General features: G+C 52.3%; 2 protein-coding genes across 8 annotated transcripts in view; both read left to right on the top strand.

Annotated features, from left to right (window-relative positions):
- COMMD7 (COMM domain containing 7) overlaps positions 1–15,170 on the top strand; it is a 95,952-nt gene extending 80,782 nt beyond the window's left edge. The window contains exons 9-11 of one of the 7 annotated variants that reach the window (XR_010344526.1): positions 4,129–7,131; positions 9,636–9,863; positions 14,999–15,170. The gene's annotated coding sequence lies outside the window, so the exon portion shown is untranslated. Of the gene's footprint in view, positions 1–1,099; positions 1,159–4,128; positions 7,132–9,635; positions 13,984–14,998 lie in introns of those variants that run through there. The other 6 variants (XR_010344522.1, XR_010344523.1, XR_010344525.1 and 3 more) reach the window with 6 other exon arrangements.
- LOC105719240 (uncharacterized protein C20orf203) lies at positions 766–2,779 on the top strand. Its single transcript, XM_064382319.1, is given in 5 exon segments — positions 766–1,178; positions 2,042–2,200; positions 2,324–2,407; positions 2,409–2,747; positions 2,750–2,779. Coding segments are annotated over 5 exon segments (885 nt in total). The 5' UTR covers positions 766–905.
- Positions 15,171–15,496: the final 326 nt, after the last annotated feature.

Here is a 15,496-nt window from a genome sequence, read left to right as displayed (position 1 = left end):
ACCATCCCCAAGGCCAGTGATCTAGCACTCACCCTGCCCGCTTTGGGTTGCCACCTGAGTCTCAGGGTTCGTAGCATTAGGGCCAGCAGGCTTGTGTCTCTCCGCCTTGGGAGGCTTCTGTTATCTCTGAGCGGGCCTCTCACTGGTGCCACATCTTCTCTCCACCAAATTGCCCAGCAGCAGGAAGCCCCCCAAACTGGTGGGTGCCTGGCCACCTGGAAGGGGGACCTTACTGCCCTTTGTGGACATGAATGCATTCATACTGGGGGCCTGGACAGTGTAGTCTCAAAAACCACAGCATCTGAGACTCCTAGATACCTCCTGGATAGATCCCAGAACCATAGAAGCAGGCATCACAGACATCAGAGACCACCCAGAACTTCCCAAAACACCAGAGGAGGCTCATCGGCACCCCCGTGACCCCCCACCCCCACCCGTGCTGATTTTACCCTTCAAATAAAATCAAAATCTTTGCTCTGAAAATTGAGCTCAAAGACACAGCAGCGTCTCCCTACCATCCCCTCACCCCAGCCCCTTGCGTGGAGGGCTGCTCGGCCCCCTCCAATGCCAAGCATATTTGCTTTTTTGCTCTTTTGTTTTGAGATGGAGTCTCACTCTTGCCAGGCTGGAGTGCAGTGGCTTGATCTCGGCTCACTGCAACCTCCACCTCCCAGGTTCAAGCGACTCTCCTGCCTCAGCCTCCCAAGTGGCTGGGATTACAGGCATGTGCCACCACGCCCAGCTAATTTTTGTATTTTTATTAGAGATGGGGTTTTACCATGTTGACCAGTATGGTCTTAATCTCTTGACCTCGTGATCTGCCCGCTTTGGCCTCCCAAAGTGCTGGGATTACAGGTGTGAGCCACCGCGCCTGGCCACATTTGTTTTGCATTCTAGTTATTTGTATGTGTGTTTTCTCTCCCCTTCCAGACTGGGGTCCCCTTGAAGGCAGAGTGAATCTCAGATTCATCCTAGTCCCTTCCAGGGGTCTCGTTCAGGACCCTGAATCCAGTAGATGCCCAATAAATGTCAACATAGGAATCCAGATCCCATCTTCTCCTCACTCAAGGGATCCAGGGCTACCTCTTTTCTTCCACAGTGATGTGGCTTTGGGGAAGTCACTTAAGCTCTCCAATCCTCCTCCTCAGAGTGCCAGACTGCAGCTGCCACCTGCAGAGGTAAGACTCAGACAGGCTGGGTGCCAGGCCACCCCCTAGTTCCCCAGACCTTTCAGATGGCAGTGGCTGGCTACTCAGGTCGGACCAGATGCTGTGCTGGACACTTCAGCTTTGTTATCTCCCCCAGTCTTCTCAGGGACACTTTGAGGTGGGCGGCATTGCCATCTCCAGCCTTGCCAGTGGGGACACCCAGGTATGTGACAATGAGCTTCCTTGCCTGAGGTCACGCTGGTTGGCAAAGGTGTCTAAGCCTACAGCCCTGTAGGCTTGAACCGACTCGGGGCAGGGATGAGCAGCTTCCGGAGTTTTCCTGTCCACTCTATAAGAATCTCCAAAGCTCAGAGATCATTTGCTCCAATTTTCTCTTTTCTTTCCTTGAGATTGAGTTTTGGTCTTATTGCCCAGGCTGGAGTGCAATGGCGTGATCTCGGCTCACCGCAGCCTCCGCCTCCTGGTTTCAAGTGATTCTCCTGCCTCAGCCTCCTGAGTAGCTGGGATTACAGGCGCCCACCATCATGCCTGGCTAATTTCATATTTTTAGTAGAGATGGGGTTTCTCCATGTTGGTCAGGCTGGTCTTAAACTCCCAACCTCAGGTGATCTGCCCACGTCGGCCTCCCAAGGTACTGGGATTACAGGCGCGAGCCTCCGAGCCCGGTATCTTTTTTTTTTAAACGGGGTTTCACTCTGTTGCTCACCTGGGAGTGTAGAGGGGCAATCATGGCTCACTGCAGCCTCAACCTTCTGGGCTGAAGTGATCCTCCCACCTCGACCCCTTGAGTAGCTGGAACCACAGGCACAAGCCAGCACACCTGGCTAAGTTTATTTGTTTTTTTTGTTTTGTTTTGTTTTGTTTTTGTAGAGAGAGGGTCTTCTATGTTTCCTAGGCTTGTCTTGAACTCCCAGGCTCAAGTGATTCTCCTGCCTCAGCCTCCGAAGGTGCTGGATTACAGGCATGAGCCACCTCGCCTGGCCAGTTTTCCCTTAACAAACACTGGAATGCTGACCTGGGAAAAAAGCGCTGTTCCTGTTGTCTCTTCTCTCACACGACACTGGGGACTGGTGAGAAATTAGGGAAGACCTAAAGCCCCTTGTGAGTCTCAGGTATTGAGATTCTATGATTCTTGGGGGCCGTGTTCCCAACAGGTCACGCCAGTCTCGGCTGGACTCACCGCCCACCTCTGGGACCTTGGCGGTGGGGCGGGAGGGAGGACCTCAAAGGCTCAGTGAGCGAGTCCACCCCCAGCCCAGCCGCCAGCGCCAGCCTCCTCCTCCGCAGCACCCGGGCCCTTATCAGGAAAGGATTTGGGTTGGTGGGGACGGGGGGGAAGTCGGAGGCCCCAGGCTCGGCAAGGTGGGCCGGAGAGATAGGGAAGTGGGGAGGGGGCTGGGGGGCGGCTCTGCCGGGCGGGGGAGGGCAATGGGAGGGATGCCTAGAATGGGCACGGTGGGGGGCTTTGGCCAAGCTCTGTCCTTGCCGGCCTGGCCCTCGGCATGGTTCCAGGACTTCTGCCTCCCATCCTTGCCAGGCAAGTTGCCTGCACCTTTAATTAGCAAGCAGCAGCCTCTCCTGATTCATCACCACGGTCGCTGTTTAATTAGCCGAGCCCAGGGCGCCCCCACCCCCAGCTCTGCCTGCCTGTCTCACCAAGGCCGCCACCACCTCATGGTGTCCCCTGTCACCACCCCCCATACTTACTCTGCTCCCCAGAATGGGGGATGGGCCCGGCACGCCCGGCTGAAACCTCAAGGAGATTCTGGGCACTGGTGCTTGTATGCAAGGCATCCAGCAAACATAATTAGGGACCGAGGCTGCGCCAGGCTGGCTCTGGGTAGAGCCCCGGCCGGACGTGCAGGGCAGGCTCTGGTCCTGTCCAGCTGCTGGAGAATGGCTTCTCCCTTGGGAGGTGCTGAGACTTCTCTCTGGCCTGGTCCCTGGGTGCTGGGAAGAGGCTGCAGTACTCCTCTGTGTCACTCCTCCACAGCCGGAAACAGACACCATAGCTTCCTCTTCCTCCCTGTTCCAGAGCCCAGAAAGCTCCTCTGAGAACGCTGGACCTCAGGAGAGGGCCCATCCTCTGCACCCGGCCCCCAGCAGCCAGATCCTAGAGGCTCAGTCTAAGCTGTGGGCCAAGGGAGGGTGGGGGTGGGTCTCAGGCCTGCTTTGTGCCTGCAGGGTCTGGGGAATCAGGAGCACAGGCAGGAGCCCATGGTCTGGGGCTCAACCAGCCCCCTTCTGTTTCCCTGAAGAAGGGTGAGGCTGAGGGCCCTCGGAACAGAGCCCCTGTGTCCTTCTGGGCAGGGCCAGGGTGGCCACTAGTCACTGTGGGCAGAAGCCAGGAGCAGAGGCTCAGGCTCTGTCCCAAGCCTGTGCTCCTGCTGGGCCATAGGAGGTGCGACCCTTCCACTGTGCCATGGACTGAGAACGTGGAGGGACTGGCATTTGCTGTGTTACCGTGTGGGGCCGTCAGTGTGTTGTGCTGGGCAGGAGTGGTCGCTGGAGCCCACCCACTCTGGTACTGCCATCCCTGTGGCGTTGGGCCAGCCATCAGACCATACCATGCCTGAGTTTCCCCATGATTCATAGCTGCTTCATGGGCTGTTGTGGGGATTAAAAAGCTTACACTGTGTTTGGATTTCATTTTGTTTTGTTATTTTGAGATGAGTTGTCTGTTGCTCAGGCTGGAGTGCAGTGGTGTGATCACGGCTCACAGCAGCCTTGACCTCCCAGGCTCAAGCAGTCCTCCCATCTCAGCCTCCCTGGTAGCTGGGACTACAGGAATGTGCCCCCATGCCTGGCTGATTTTAAATTTTTTGTAGACATGGGGTCTCACTATGTTGCCCAGGCTGGGACTTGACAACGTTTAAAGCACTTAGGAACAGTGTCTGGCAGGAGTCCTTGATAGTCATTGGCTGTTTTTGCCGTTCTTTTCCCTCCTTTATCCAATCAGCACTCCTTGCCAGGTGTGAGGAAATTGATGTCAGTGGGAGAGGCAACCTCCCTTCCTTTCAGAGTTTGCCTCCTCGTGGGGGAGGCAGCTGAGAAGAATTGAGTAAGGAAGAACACTATTGCATCGGAGTAAAGCCTGCGGCTCATCACGGTAATGTACCAACGTCACTTTCTTGGTTTCGACCACTTACCATGGTTAGGTAATAGGCTGACATAAGAAAAAACTGGGTGAAGGGCCGACAGAAACTCCCTGTATGATCTTTGTAATTTTTCTGTTGCAAAATAATTTCTAAAATTATTCCCTAAAGAAAGTTTATTGTAAAAAAAAAAAAAAAAAAACAATTTCAGGCAATGGTTAATGCCATGAAGCAAATAATCAGGGGCAAGAGACAGAATAGGGAGCAGGGGCATTTCAGGAGGGGTAGTTGGGGAGAGCCTCTGAGGAGGCAAAGCTGAGCAGGACCTGAGTGATGGGAAGGGCGGGGCAGGGCAGAAGGAGGGAATGGCGAGTGCAAAAGCCCGGAGGCAGGATGGGCTTGGGTTGTGGAGGAAGCTGGGGAGCTCAGGCTCCAGATCCCACACCCCTGGCCACTGCACTGGACTGGGAGAAGGAACCCCAACTCCGGAGCTAGCCAGACCCAGGTGTGATGCCCACTGCTGCCTCGCTGTGTGGCCTTGGGCAAGTAGCTGCCCCTCTCTGTGACCTGGATCTGCTGCCAGGGATGGAGGAAGAAATCCTGCTCCTCAGAGGGCAAAGAGGGTGGGAGAAGTGGGCAGGGGTTAGCTTGCCTAGGGTGCTGTAGGTGCCATCAAGGGATTGGGGATATACCACGAGGGGCCTGGTGCCTCTGAACCTGGAAGGGTGGGGAAGGCAGTGCCCCCGGCCGTGTGTGGTGGGGCCGGGGGAGGAGCTGGAACCAACTTTCCTGCACCCCAGGCTCTGGGCCTGAACCGGAGCAATCCCTCGTCCTGAGCAATGCCCACCACTGTCTCTCTGTGTGGCCTTGGGTAAGTAGCTGCCCTTCTCTGTGACCTGGATCCGCTGCCAGGGATGGAGGAAAGAAAGCCTGCCTCTCAGACGGCTTGAAGATGGGCGGTGTGGTGGGAAAGCTTGGAGGGCTTGGTGCTGGCACGTGGCTCTCTCTCCTCTCCAGTGCCTGCTTCTGAGGCTGGGCAGGAGGACTTGCAGCAGCTCAGGGGAGGGGTCTCCTAGGAGAGGAGTGGGGGGCTGGGCCCCTGCCCTCAGCCACTCTGCCACTCTGCTGACCCAGAAATTCTGGGAAGTCTCAGTTTGGGAGAACATCCCCAGGGGCAGATCATCAAGGAGAGGAATGGGGGTTTCGCAGAGGTTTATATGGTGGGTCCCCATCCCCTCCACACGCCCCCAGCCTGAGTGCTAGGATCCTGGAAGGTCAGTGAGCTGGGCAGGATGCTGGGCAGGAGGCTATACCTGAGGGCAGCCGCAAATGACCACAGCCTTCGGACAAAGACTTAGGCATGGCCTGTGGCTTAGCATACCCAGAAAACGGATTTCTCTACCTGCCTCCCCTGAACAGACGATCAGAATACTAGTGGCTAAAACAGCTGGATTCTCCAGGACATCAAGTGACAAGACCACATCAGCGCCCCCATCCAATTCCCCTCATATTTGAGGCCCTGAGAACCTGGCTTAGGAATGGGAAGGGGCCTGGATTGGGGTGAGGTATGGCACAGGCCTTGGGGTGTGTGGTGGAGATCTCAGCCAGTGAGACCGGGAGCACTGAGGCTGGGGAGCGAAATCCAATCTTGGAGCTTGAATTCCAGCCCTGCTGCCTTCCTGGACATGTTAATCTACCACCAAGAACCTCAGTTTCTCCCATCTGTGAAGTGGGATTATTATCAGAATTAATTGAGATCTCACCATACAGATGGAGCTTCTTACACAATGCATGACATAGCATTGGTGCTCAATAAATGTCACTGTCCTCCATCGACTAGCTGATCCAGCTGATTTTCCAAACCTCATAGGGCCTAAGGAAGAATTCTGGCCCTTGTCCTGTCAAGAGGCCACTGTCTGGGAGATGTAATCTGGTTGCTGGATGTTAGATTTGCTGAGATGTTTACAGGGAGATGTGAGGGGCTACTTGAATGGGGAACTTTCCCAATTAATTAGGCTCAGGGTCACAGGGCCTCCTCTGCAGGTGCCCCCAGGGGACTCCTGATCCTCTGACATTTCCCTTGCTGGAGGTGGGGCTGGCATTCTTCTTTTTGGCAACTCCTTTTTCTAGAAGGCTCCTCGAAGATACCACCTTCTGTCCCAGCAACCTTCTGGGTGATCTGTCTGGTCTGGGAGAGCCAGAGGCAGCTGCACAGGGCAGAAAGAGACCTAGGCCAGTCCTGGCAGGGCAGCCATGGACGTGGGGTGTCCTTGGGGTGGCCTTCCCACTCTGACCCTCTCTGATCCCTGCGCAGGGCTGACAGCACCCCACAGGGCCATGAGGCCTTCACGGTGGTGAGTGTGAGAGGGTTTTAAAAACAGAAAGGTGCTTCTCCTAGGTGATGAAGATGATTTTTAGCAAATTTTCTCGTCTTTTCTATGATTCACGGAAGCTGCAAGATAGAAATGACCTTGACCATCAGTGTTTTCCAGGAGGATGTTAAACTGACCTTGGGCAGAAAGGAGTGTTTGTCGTCAAATGAATTTGAGAAATAACAACGCAGACATCCACAGGGTCTTCACTGCAGGGTTTTGAGAACCTTCCGTGTGTATGCGTGCGCATGTGTGTGTGTGTGTGCGTGCGTGCAGTTCCAGGAAGTGGCTGGGTCTACATCAGCACCCAGGCCTATGTGACAATGGTGCCCTTTTTTATTTTCCTAGAGCATCCTGCGAGTTAGAAGTCTATGGAATCCACTGTGGAAAATGACAGGATAGTCGAACACCTCCCCGTCCTCCAATAGCTCAGCTGGAAGAATCTGGGGGAACATGGGAAAATCTGGGGTCCAAAGAAGTAAACAGATTCAGAAGGTGCTCTGGGCTTTATTTTAAGGCTGAGATTTTACCTGACATTTTACCTCTATTAACCCCTTTAATCTTCACAGCCACCCCATAAAATAATCACGACTGTCATCTCCATCTTCCAAAGGGCAACTGAGGCACAGAGAGACCAAGTGCTTGCCCAAGGTTCACAGCTAGTAAAGGATAGCGTGGGACACTAATCCCAGGCTGCCCGAGTCAGAGGCTGCCCTGGCACTCCCTGCCACCCGCTAGCCTGTCTTTACCACACAGGCTCTTGGAGCTGCCTCCACCAGCAGCTACACTCTCACAGCGCTGGGCTGAGGTGCTCCTTCCTGCAGTGGCTGGTCTCAGGCATTCTCGGGAGAGTCACAGGGGGTGGGGCCTGGGGATGCCCTGTGGGTGAGCCCAGCTGTCTGTAGCCTCCCACCGGCAGCCTGGCCTCACCAAGACACAGCCTTAGGGTCTTATTTCATCCTCGCTCTGGTTGTCTCCATTCTACAGGTGAGGCTGTGAGTGAACCGAGGCTCAGAGATGGGGAGTAACTTATCCATGGTCACACAGTAAGAAGATGATAGGACTGGGATTGAACCCAGGTAGTCAGCGCTGGGTGTTCAAGAGGCAGGTGCCCTTGGTGATGAAGCAGTGAGTTTCTGAGGCCAGAGGCGGGCAGGGACATACCCCACCAGGTCCCTGCCCAATTCTGACCAGATGCCTTCCTTACAACCCCTTAGATAGGCTCACGGGTTCCCCGCTAACCTCCCTGGCCTCTCCTTCCCAGCCTCAGACAGGCCAATAGTCAGTCACGTAAAAACAGGCCAGATAGATTACTGCCACCAAGGACACAAGAGGCAGTTGCCTGGCGGCCCCTCGCCGAGCCGAGAGCTTATCTCTACCCCCTGGAGCCGGGCCTCAGCAGTTTCCTCCTCCAGGGGCACGAACTTCTTGGTCTGTGTGTTTTTTCTTCCCCTTTGGCTTACCCGTTCCTGGAGATACAGTTGTCTGCTGTCCATCCGTAGACATTCACTGGGCACTTTTTGTCGGCCAGGCCCCAGCAGGACTTGCTCTTCCACCGCCCAGAGCGGGGCCAAGTCTGCAGGGGCTTCAAGATGTCCCTGGAGGTGGGGCGCATGCCATGGGGATGTGTGCAGGGTCCACTGTCTGACAGTAAAGCAGGGGCCAGACCTGGCTCCAAATCCTACTTCCAACAACTTAATAATAAAGACACAATCCAGCTTTGGCTGGGCACAGTGGCTCATACCTGTAATCCCAGCACTTTGGGAGGCTGAGGCAGGAGGATTGCTTGAGTCCAGGAGTTTGAGACCAGCCTGGGCAACATGGAGAGACCCTGTCTCTACAAAAAATACAAAAATTAGCTGGGCATGGTGGTGTTTGCCTGGTGCCTGTAGTTTCAGCTACTCAGGAGGCTTGGGTGGGAGGATCACTTGAGCCTGGGAAGTGGAGGTTGCACTGAGCCGAGATACTACCACTGCACTCCTGCCTGGGCAATACAGTGAGACATTGTCTCAACAAAAAAAAATCTAAATTTTTTTTTTTGATACGGAGTCTTACTCTGTCGCCAGGGTCGCCAGGCAGGAGTGCAGTGGCGCTATCTCGGCTCACTGCAACCTTTGCCTCCTGGGTCCAAGCGATTCTTGTGCCTCAGCCTCCCAAGCAGCTGGGATTACAGGCGCATGCCACCACGCCCGGCTAATTTTTGTAGTTTTAGTAGAGACAGGGTTTCACCATGTTGGCCAGAATGGTCTCAATCTCCTGACCTCCTGATTTGCCCACCTCAGCCTCTCAAAATGCTGGGATTACAGGCATGAACCACCATGCCCGGTAACTAAATTTTAAAAATGGCAATAGGATCTAAACATATATTTCTCCAAAAAAAGATGTATAAATGGCCAATCAGCAAATGAAGGGTGTTCAATATCATTGGCTATCAGAGAGCTACAGATCAAAACCACAGTGAGATACCACTTCACATTCGCAGGCTGGCTAAAATTAAAAAGACAAATAAGAACAGATGTCGGTGAGAATATAGAGAAATTGCAACCCCCATGCACTGCTGGTAGGAATGTCAGATGGTGCAGTCACCTTGGAAAACAATCTGGCATATTCTCAAAAGTTTAAATATAGTATTATCGTTTGACCCAAAAATTCTACTCCTAGATATATAATTGAGAGAATTAAAAACATATGTCTACACATAGACTTATACAAATGTCAACAGCAGCATTATTCCTAACAGCCAAAGCTCGAAAACAGCCTGATAGTCCTGAATGTCTTCGTTTCTTTCTTCCTTTGTGTGTGTGTGTGTGTGTGTGTGTGTGTGTGTTTGCTCTGTCACTCAGGCTGGAGTGCAGTAGCTCGATCACGGCTCACTGCAGCCTTGAACCCTCAGGCTCAGGTGATCCTTCCAGCTCAGCCTCCCTACTAGCTAGGACTAAAGGCTACTCCACACATGCACCACAACACCCAACTAATATTTTTCATTTTGTGTTTTGTAGCGACAGGGTCTCACTATGTATCCCAGGCTGGTCTCAAACTCCTGGCCTCAAGCAATCCAACCACCTCGGCCTCCCAAAGGATTGGGATTGCAGGCCTGAGCCATCACGCCCGGCCTGAATGTCTTTCAGTGTGATGAACCAACAGCTATAATATGGATATTATTGGCCATAAAAAGGAATAAAATAGTGATCCATGCTACAATGTGGATGAACCTTGAGAACGTCACGGTGAGTGAAAGGAGCCTGTCACAAAGACCACAGACCACATATTGTGTGAGTCCATTTGTGTGAAATGTCTAGAACAGGCAAATCTGTCATAGAGACAGAATATGGTTGCCTAGGGATGTAGACAGGGGTTCTGGAAAATGGGGAATGACTGCTAATGGGCAGGGGGTCCAGACTTGGGTAGAGGGAGAAACAGCCAAAGGAAGAAATTGCTGTTCCTGTATTTCCAAGGGCAAGGATTGTTTTCAGCTGAGCTTGCCTGTGCCGAGCCCTTTGCTGGGCCGCGGAACACCATGGGTGGTGTCCCCGTGAGGGACTGCACAGGATCATGGTGGGGAGCCAGGGCAGCCAGGGCCCTGCATCCTGGGTAGGGGGTAGAGGCACAGGCTCTGGAGCCAGATTGTCGGGGCTCGTATCCTCCCTCTGCTGGTGGCTTGGGTGGCAACTTCACTGCCTGATCTCTGTTTCCCTGTCTGAACTTGTTGGGTGTAAGAAGGAAGGCAGAGCATCTTGAGTTGCACAGCGCAGCTCCTGACACAGAATACGCACTTGGTATTACCAGGTGAGTCGGGCCGACATTGCTGGGAGCATGGGAGGAGGGGCCCGGGACAGGGGGCGCTGCCCGCCCCTAATTTCTGCTTCTCTCCAGGGCCAGAGCATGGTGGCCAGCCCTGTGGAGGCCTGGAGATGGGTGGTCCACCGCTTCTGCGGCCATTTATCAGGAGAGAAGAGGAAGCAAGGGCAGCTTTGCTGAGAAGTTGGCTCCTGTCTCCCCAGCCAGACCTGGTCCCTTTTGTCCCCAGTTCTGGGCAGCTGTTTTGCATTCAAGCACAGCTCCTGCCTGGCCCTGGGTCTCTGTCCTCCTCCCTTCAGTTACCATTGTCACCTCTTCCAGGGTGGCCACCAAGTGGGACCTCAGCCTCCTCTGGTGTTCTGGAACACAGTGAATCTCAGCCCTGCCTCTGACCACCTCTGTGACCCCGGGCAAGTGACTTCACCTCTCTGATCCTCCTTCCTCCTTTGCAAACGGAGTCTCTAGTACCAGGGTTAGCAGCAGCCTCCGGAGTCTGTGACTCCCACTTTCTCGCTGTGGTCCCCTAAGAAAGTCACTCAGACTCCCCAGCCCCATCTGCAGAATGGAGACAATAATTACACATCAGAGATTTGAGAATTCACTGAGAAAATACATGTAAAGCACACAGAACAGTGCCTGGGAAATAGCAAGTTTTCAATATATGTTGGCCACGGTTATTACAATTCAGGCTTTCTTTCCTCTTCTTTTTTTGAGATAGAGTTTTGGCTCTTGTTGCCCAGGCTGGAGTGCAATGGTGTGATCTCAGTTCACCACAACCTCCGCCTCCCAGGTTCAAGCAATTCTCCTGTCTCAGCCTCCTGAGTAGCTGGGATTACAGGCATGCGCCACCACGGCTGGCTAATTTTATATTTTTAGTACAGACAGGATTTCTCTATGTTGGTCAGGCTGGTCTCAAACTCCCGAACTCAGATGATCCACCTGTCTTGGCCTCCCAAAGTGCTTGGATTACAGGCGTGAGCCACCGTGCCTGGCCAATCCAGTCTTTCTTTTAGGGCTGTTGCAAAGAGGTCAGGGTCCTGCCCCAGAGACTCTGCCCCCAAATGCCAGGTCCTTGGCTTTACATACAACCAGGCATGATGGCTCTTTGAGTCCTTACCCTGTACTCTGCCCCTCCTGCCATCAGATTGTGCACTCTGCTTTGTACACACATACACACACACACACACACACACACAAACACAAACACAGGCATACACATACATGCACACACAGTGATGCAGAGCTCTGGCACTGATGTCTGTTGAACAAATTAAACAAAAGACCAAATGTGTGAGAAGCAGGCCAGGAGACTCCATCTTTTGCAGGAAAGCAAGGATTCATTCATTCATTCAACAAATTCTTACCGAACAGCTATTATTCTAAGCACTAGAAATACCTCAGTGAGCAAAACAGATAAAAACCCCTGCCCGTATGGAAGTGACGCTCTAGACGAAGAGATGGACCCTAGTGAAAGTGGGCAAATGACATGGAGAATGTCACTAGTGACACATGCTAGGGAAGCCTGGAAAGTGGGGGCAGGGAGTGGAGAGGCTGTCAGCTGAGACAGCAGTCAGGGAAGGCCTCATGGAGGAGGAGACATATGAGCAGATTTGAAGGAGGCAAGGTTACTGTTTGTTTGTCTACTTGTTCATTTCTTTTTCTTTTTCTTTTTTTTTTTTGTATTTTGAGACAGAGTCTCGCTCTGTTGCCCAGGCTGGAGTGCAGCGGTGGTGTGATCTTGGCTGACGGCTATCTCCTCCTCCCGGGTTCAAGCGATTCTCCTGCCTCAGCCTCCTGAGTAACCGGGACTATATGTGCCCTCCACCACACCAGCTAATTTTTGTGTTTTTAGTAGAGACAGGTTTCACCATGTTGGTCAGGCTGGTTTCAAACTCCTGGCCTCAAATGATCCACTTGCCTCGGCCTCCTCCCAAAGTGCTGGGATTACAGGCGTGAGCCGCCGCGCCTGGCCCTGCCCATTCGTTCATTTCTTCTCTCCTCCAGGCAGTCAGCCAGCATCAGCAAGCCTATCCTTGGGCCTGTTCTGTGGCCTGGCCTTGGCAGGGTTGAGGAGGTAGAGATAGCAGCCCAGCCCTTGCCCCGGGTGGCTCCCAGGCTGCTGTCTCCTGGCAGTGGCCATGTGAACACAGCCTGCCCACCCGGTGAGAGTCAACAGAAGCCAGGGTGACCAGTCCTCTTGGTTTGCCCAGGCCTGAGGGGTTCCAGGACACTGGACTTCCAGTGCTGAAACTGGTCAGTCCCAGGCAGACCAGGATGAGTGGGTCACCCCCACAGAGGCTGCCCTTGGTGCCAAGGGGCAGAAGAAACATCAGGGGAGCCCTCTACTTCTCTGAGGATGTGACGTTTGCAAGGGACACGGAAGGGACGTGTGCCCTCCCTGGGTGAGCGGGGAGGACAGAGTTTCCATGGCCCAAGTCCAGCAGCACATGGGGGGGCGCAGGTGGGTGTGAGGCTGTCTTCCAGGGCTCAGAGTGATGAGGCAGGAAGGGATGATGGGGCCTTTCGTGTCTGCAGAGGGGCTGTGCTGACTGTTGGCAGCCAGCCTCCAAGTAGGTGGGCAGCTCCTCTGTGTTAGCGTTTTAGAAAGGCCAGCGCTCTGCTGTGCAAGGTTATCCACTGGGTCCAAAGGCAGAGGGGAGCAGCGCCATGTCCTTGCTCTTCCTTTCATTCATTCCAGCAGGCATTCAGCACCTTCCAAATCCCCAGCCCTGGCCAAGTGTTCAGATGTGTGCACTAGTTCAGCAAGACAGAGAGAGGAAAGGCAAATTGTGGCGCATCTAAGTGAAGGGCGTTCATTGTACTATTATCTGGTTTCGACGTTTTCAAAATAAGACATTGGAGGCCAGAAACAAATAGAACTAAATCTTGGGTCCCATAAAGCCCCTGGGGAAGAAGGAGGTAAGGCAGGTCCTTCCCCAGCAGCTCAGCATCCAGGCAGGTATCTGGGCGTCCGTGATGTTCAGTGGCGAGGGTGCTCGGGGTGCGTGACCTCCCCAGCGGAAGGACCTGAGGCAGGCCTGGAGGCTGGGGGCACTGTGCCCGCTGGAGAGAGAAAGCAGAGGGCATTCAGAGGAACAGCAGGAGTCAAAGCACGTGGGATGGCTGTTCACAAAATGGGAGGACCACTGGTTGTTTTGGGTGGCTCCCTGGGGGTTTCTGCTGGGCTGGGAGGCACGGCTTGGGAGGAGGCTGAAAAGAAAAGTTGTGGCCTCATGGAGTTGCCTCCTAGAATCCGTCTCTGAAAATGAAAACGTGAGACTGGCCCACTGTTACAAAATCAGAAAACACAGGAATGGTTCCTTTAGACAGGGTCTTGCTCTGTCACCTAGGCAAGCCATCCTCCCATCTCAGCCTCCCGAGTCGCTGGAACTACAGGCACATGCCACCATGCCCAAATAATTTTTGTATTTTTGTAGAGACAAGGTATCCCCATGTTGTCCAGGCTGGTCTTGAACTCCCAGGCTCAAGCAATCCACCCATCTCAGCCTCCCAAAGTGCTGGGATTACAGGCATGAGCCATGGTGTCCGACCAAGGAAATAATAATTATTATATATTATATATATAAATTATAAAATTTATATATATATTATATATTATATATATTAAATATAATTTATATTTATATTATATATAATATATAATATATAAAAATATATATTAAAATATATATTATATATATTAAAATATATATTATATAATATATTATATATATTAAAAATGATATATTAAATATAATTATATATTTAATATATTATAATATATAATTATATAATATATAATATATAAATTATATAATTTATATATATAATATATAATAATTATTATTTTCTTTCTGAGATGGAGTCTCACTCTGTCACTCAGGCTGGAGCGCAGTAGCATGGTCTTGGCTCACTGTAACCTCCACCTCCCAAATTCAAGTAATTCTGCCTCAGCCTCCCAAGTAGGTGGGATTACAGGTGTGCACCACCACGCCCAGCTAATTTTGTATTTTTAGTAGAGATGGGGTTTCATCATGTTGGCTAGGTTGGTCTCAAATTTCTGACCTCATGATCCGCCCGCCTTGGCCTCCCTAAGTGCTGGATTACAGGTATCAGCCACAGTGCCTGGCCCTTTAAAATTTTTTTTGAGACAGAGTCTTACTCTGTTGCCTAGACTGGAGTGCAGTGGCACAATCTTGTCTCACGGCAACCTCTGCCTCCTAGGTGATTCTCCTGCCTCAGCCTCCTGAGTAGCTGGGCTTACAGGCGTGCACCACCACACCCAGCTCATCTTTGTATTTTTAATGGGAACAAAGTTTTGCCATGTGGGCCAACTCATCTTGAACTCCTGGCCTCAAGTGATCCGTCTGCCTTGGCCTCCCAAAGTGTTGTGATTACAGGTTTGAGCCACCTGGTCCGGCTGATATTATTTTTAAAAAGGAAATACAACCCCCAGGTTAGTCCATCGCCAGAGATAACCACTGAGGCATTTGACACATTTCTTCTATATGCATATGTAGATCTAATAAAAAATAGTTCGCCTTTTGCTGTCTTTTACCTACAGTTACGTCGGATGCATTGTTGAGCGCCTTTAGTTAGTCTCTGAAACCCAACTGCTCAGCCTTTTGAATGACTCCAGCTGGTGGTGGTCCCTTGGCAAGTGCGGCCATTTCTCATGGCTGGGCACAGAGGCTGTTTCCATTTGTCTTCTGTAATAAATAACACCGTGATAAACATCCTCTGTCCTGTATAACTCCATGTCCACATTGCTGATTGTTTTGTTTTTTTTTCTGATAAATTTCTAGACATGAAATTCTTGGAAGCCCTGCTGGGCCCAGAGCTGGCTAGGTAGTCAGGAGAGGGTGTTGGGTTTCCAGAGCCACGTGTCCGCACCTGAGGACAGCCTGGACCCAGCTGCAAGGAACAGCGTGCACTTCCTCAGTGTCTCACGCTGTCTTCCACCGCTTTGTCCCTGATGTCACAGTACCCTTTGCCTCCCTTCTCAATGCCTGTCTTGCTCATTCTTTCGTGTCTTTCCAGACTCCAGCGTAACCTTCTCCAG

The sequence above is a fragment of the Aotus nancymaae genome, unplaced genomic scaffold (genome assembly GCF_030222135.1).
Source record: "Aotus nancymaae isolate 86718 unplaced genomic scaffold, 86718_ANA_hifiasm-v0.15.2.pri h1tg000029l, whole genome shotgun sequence".
NCBI classification, from domain to species: domain Eukaryota; kingdom Metazoa; phylum Chordata; class Mammalia; order Primates; family Aotidae; genus Aotus; species Aotus nancymaae.
Note: the sequence above shows the minus strand (reverse complement) of the source record. Positions and strands in the feature narration are given on the sequence as shown.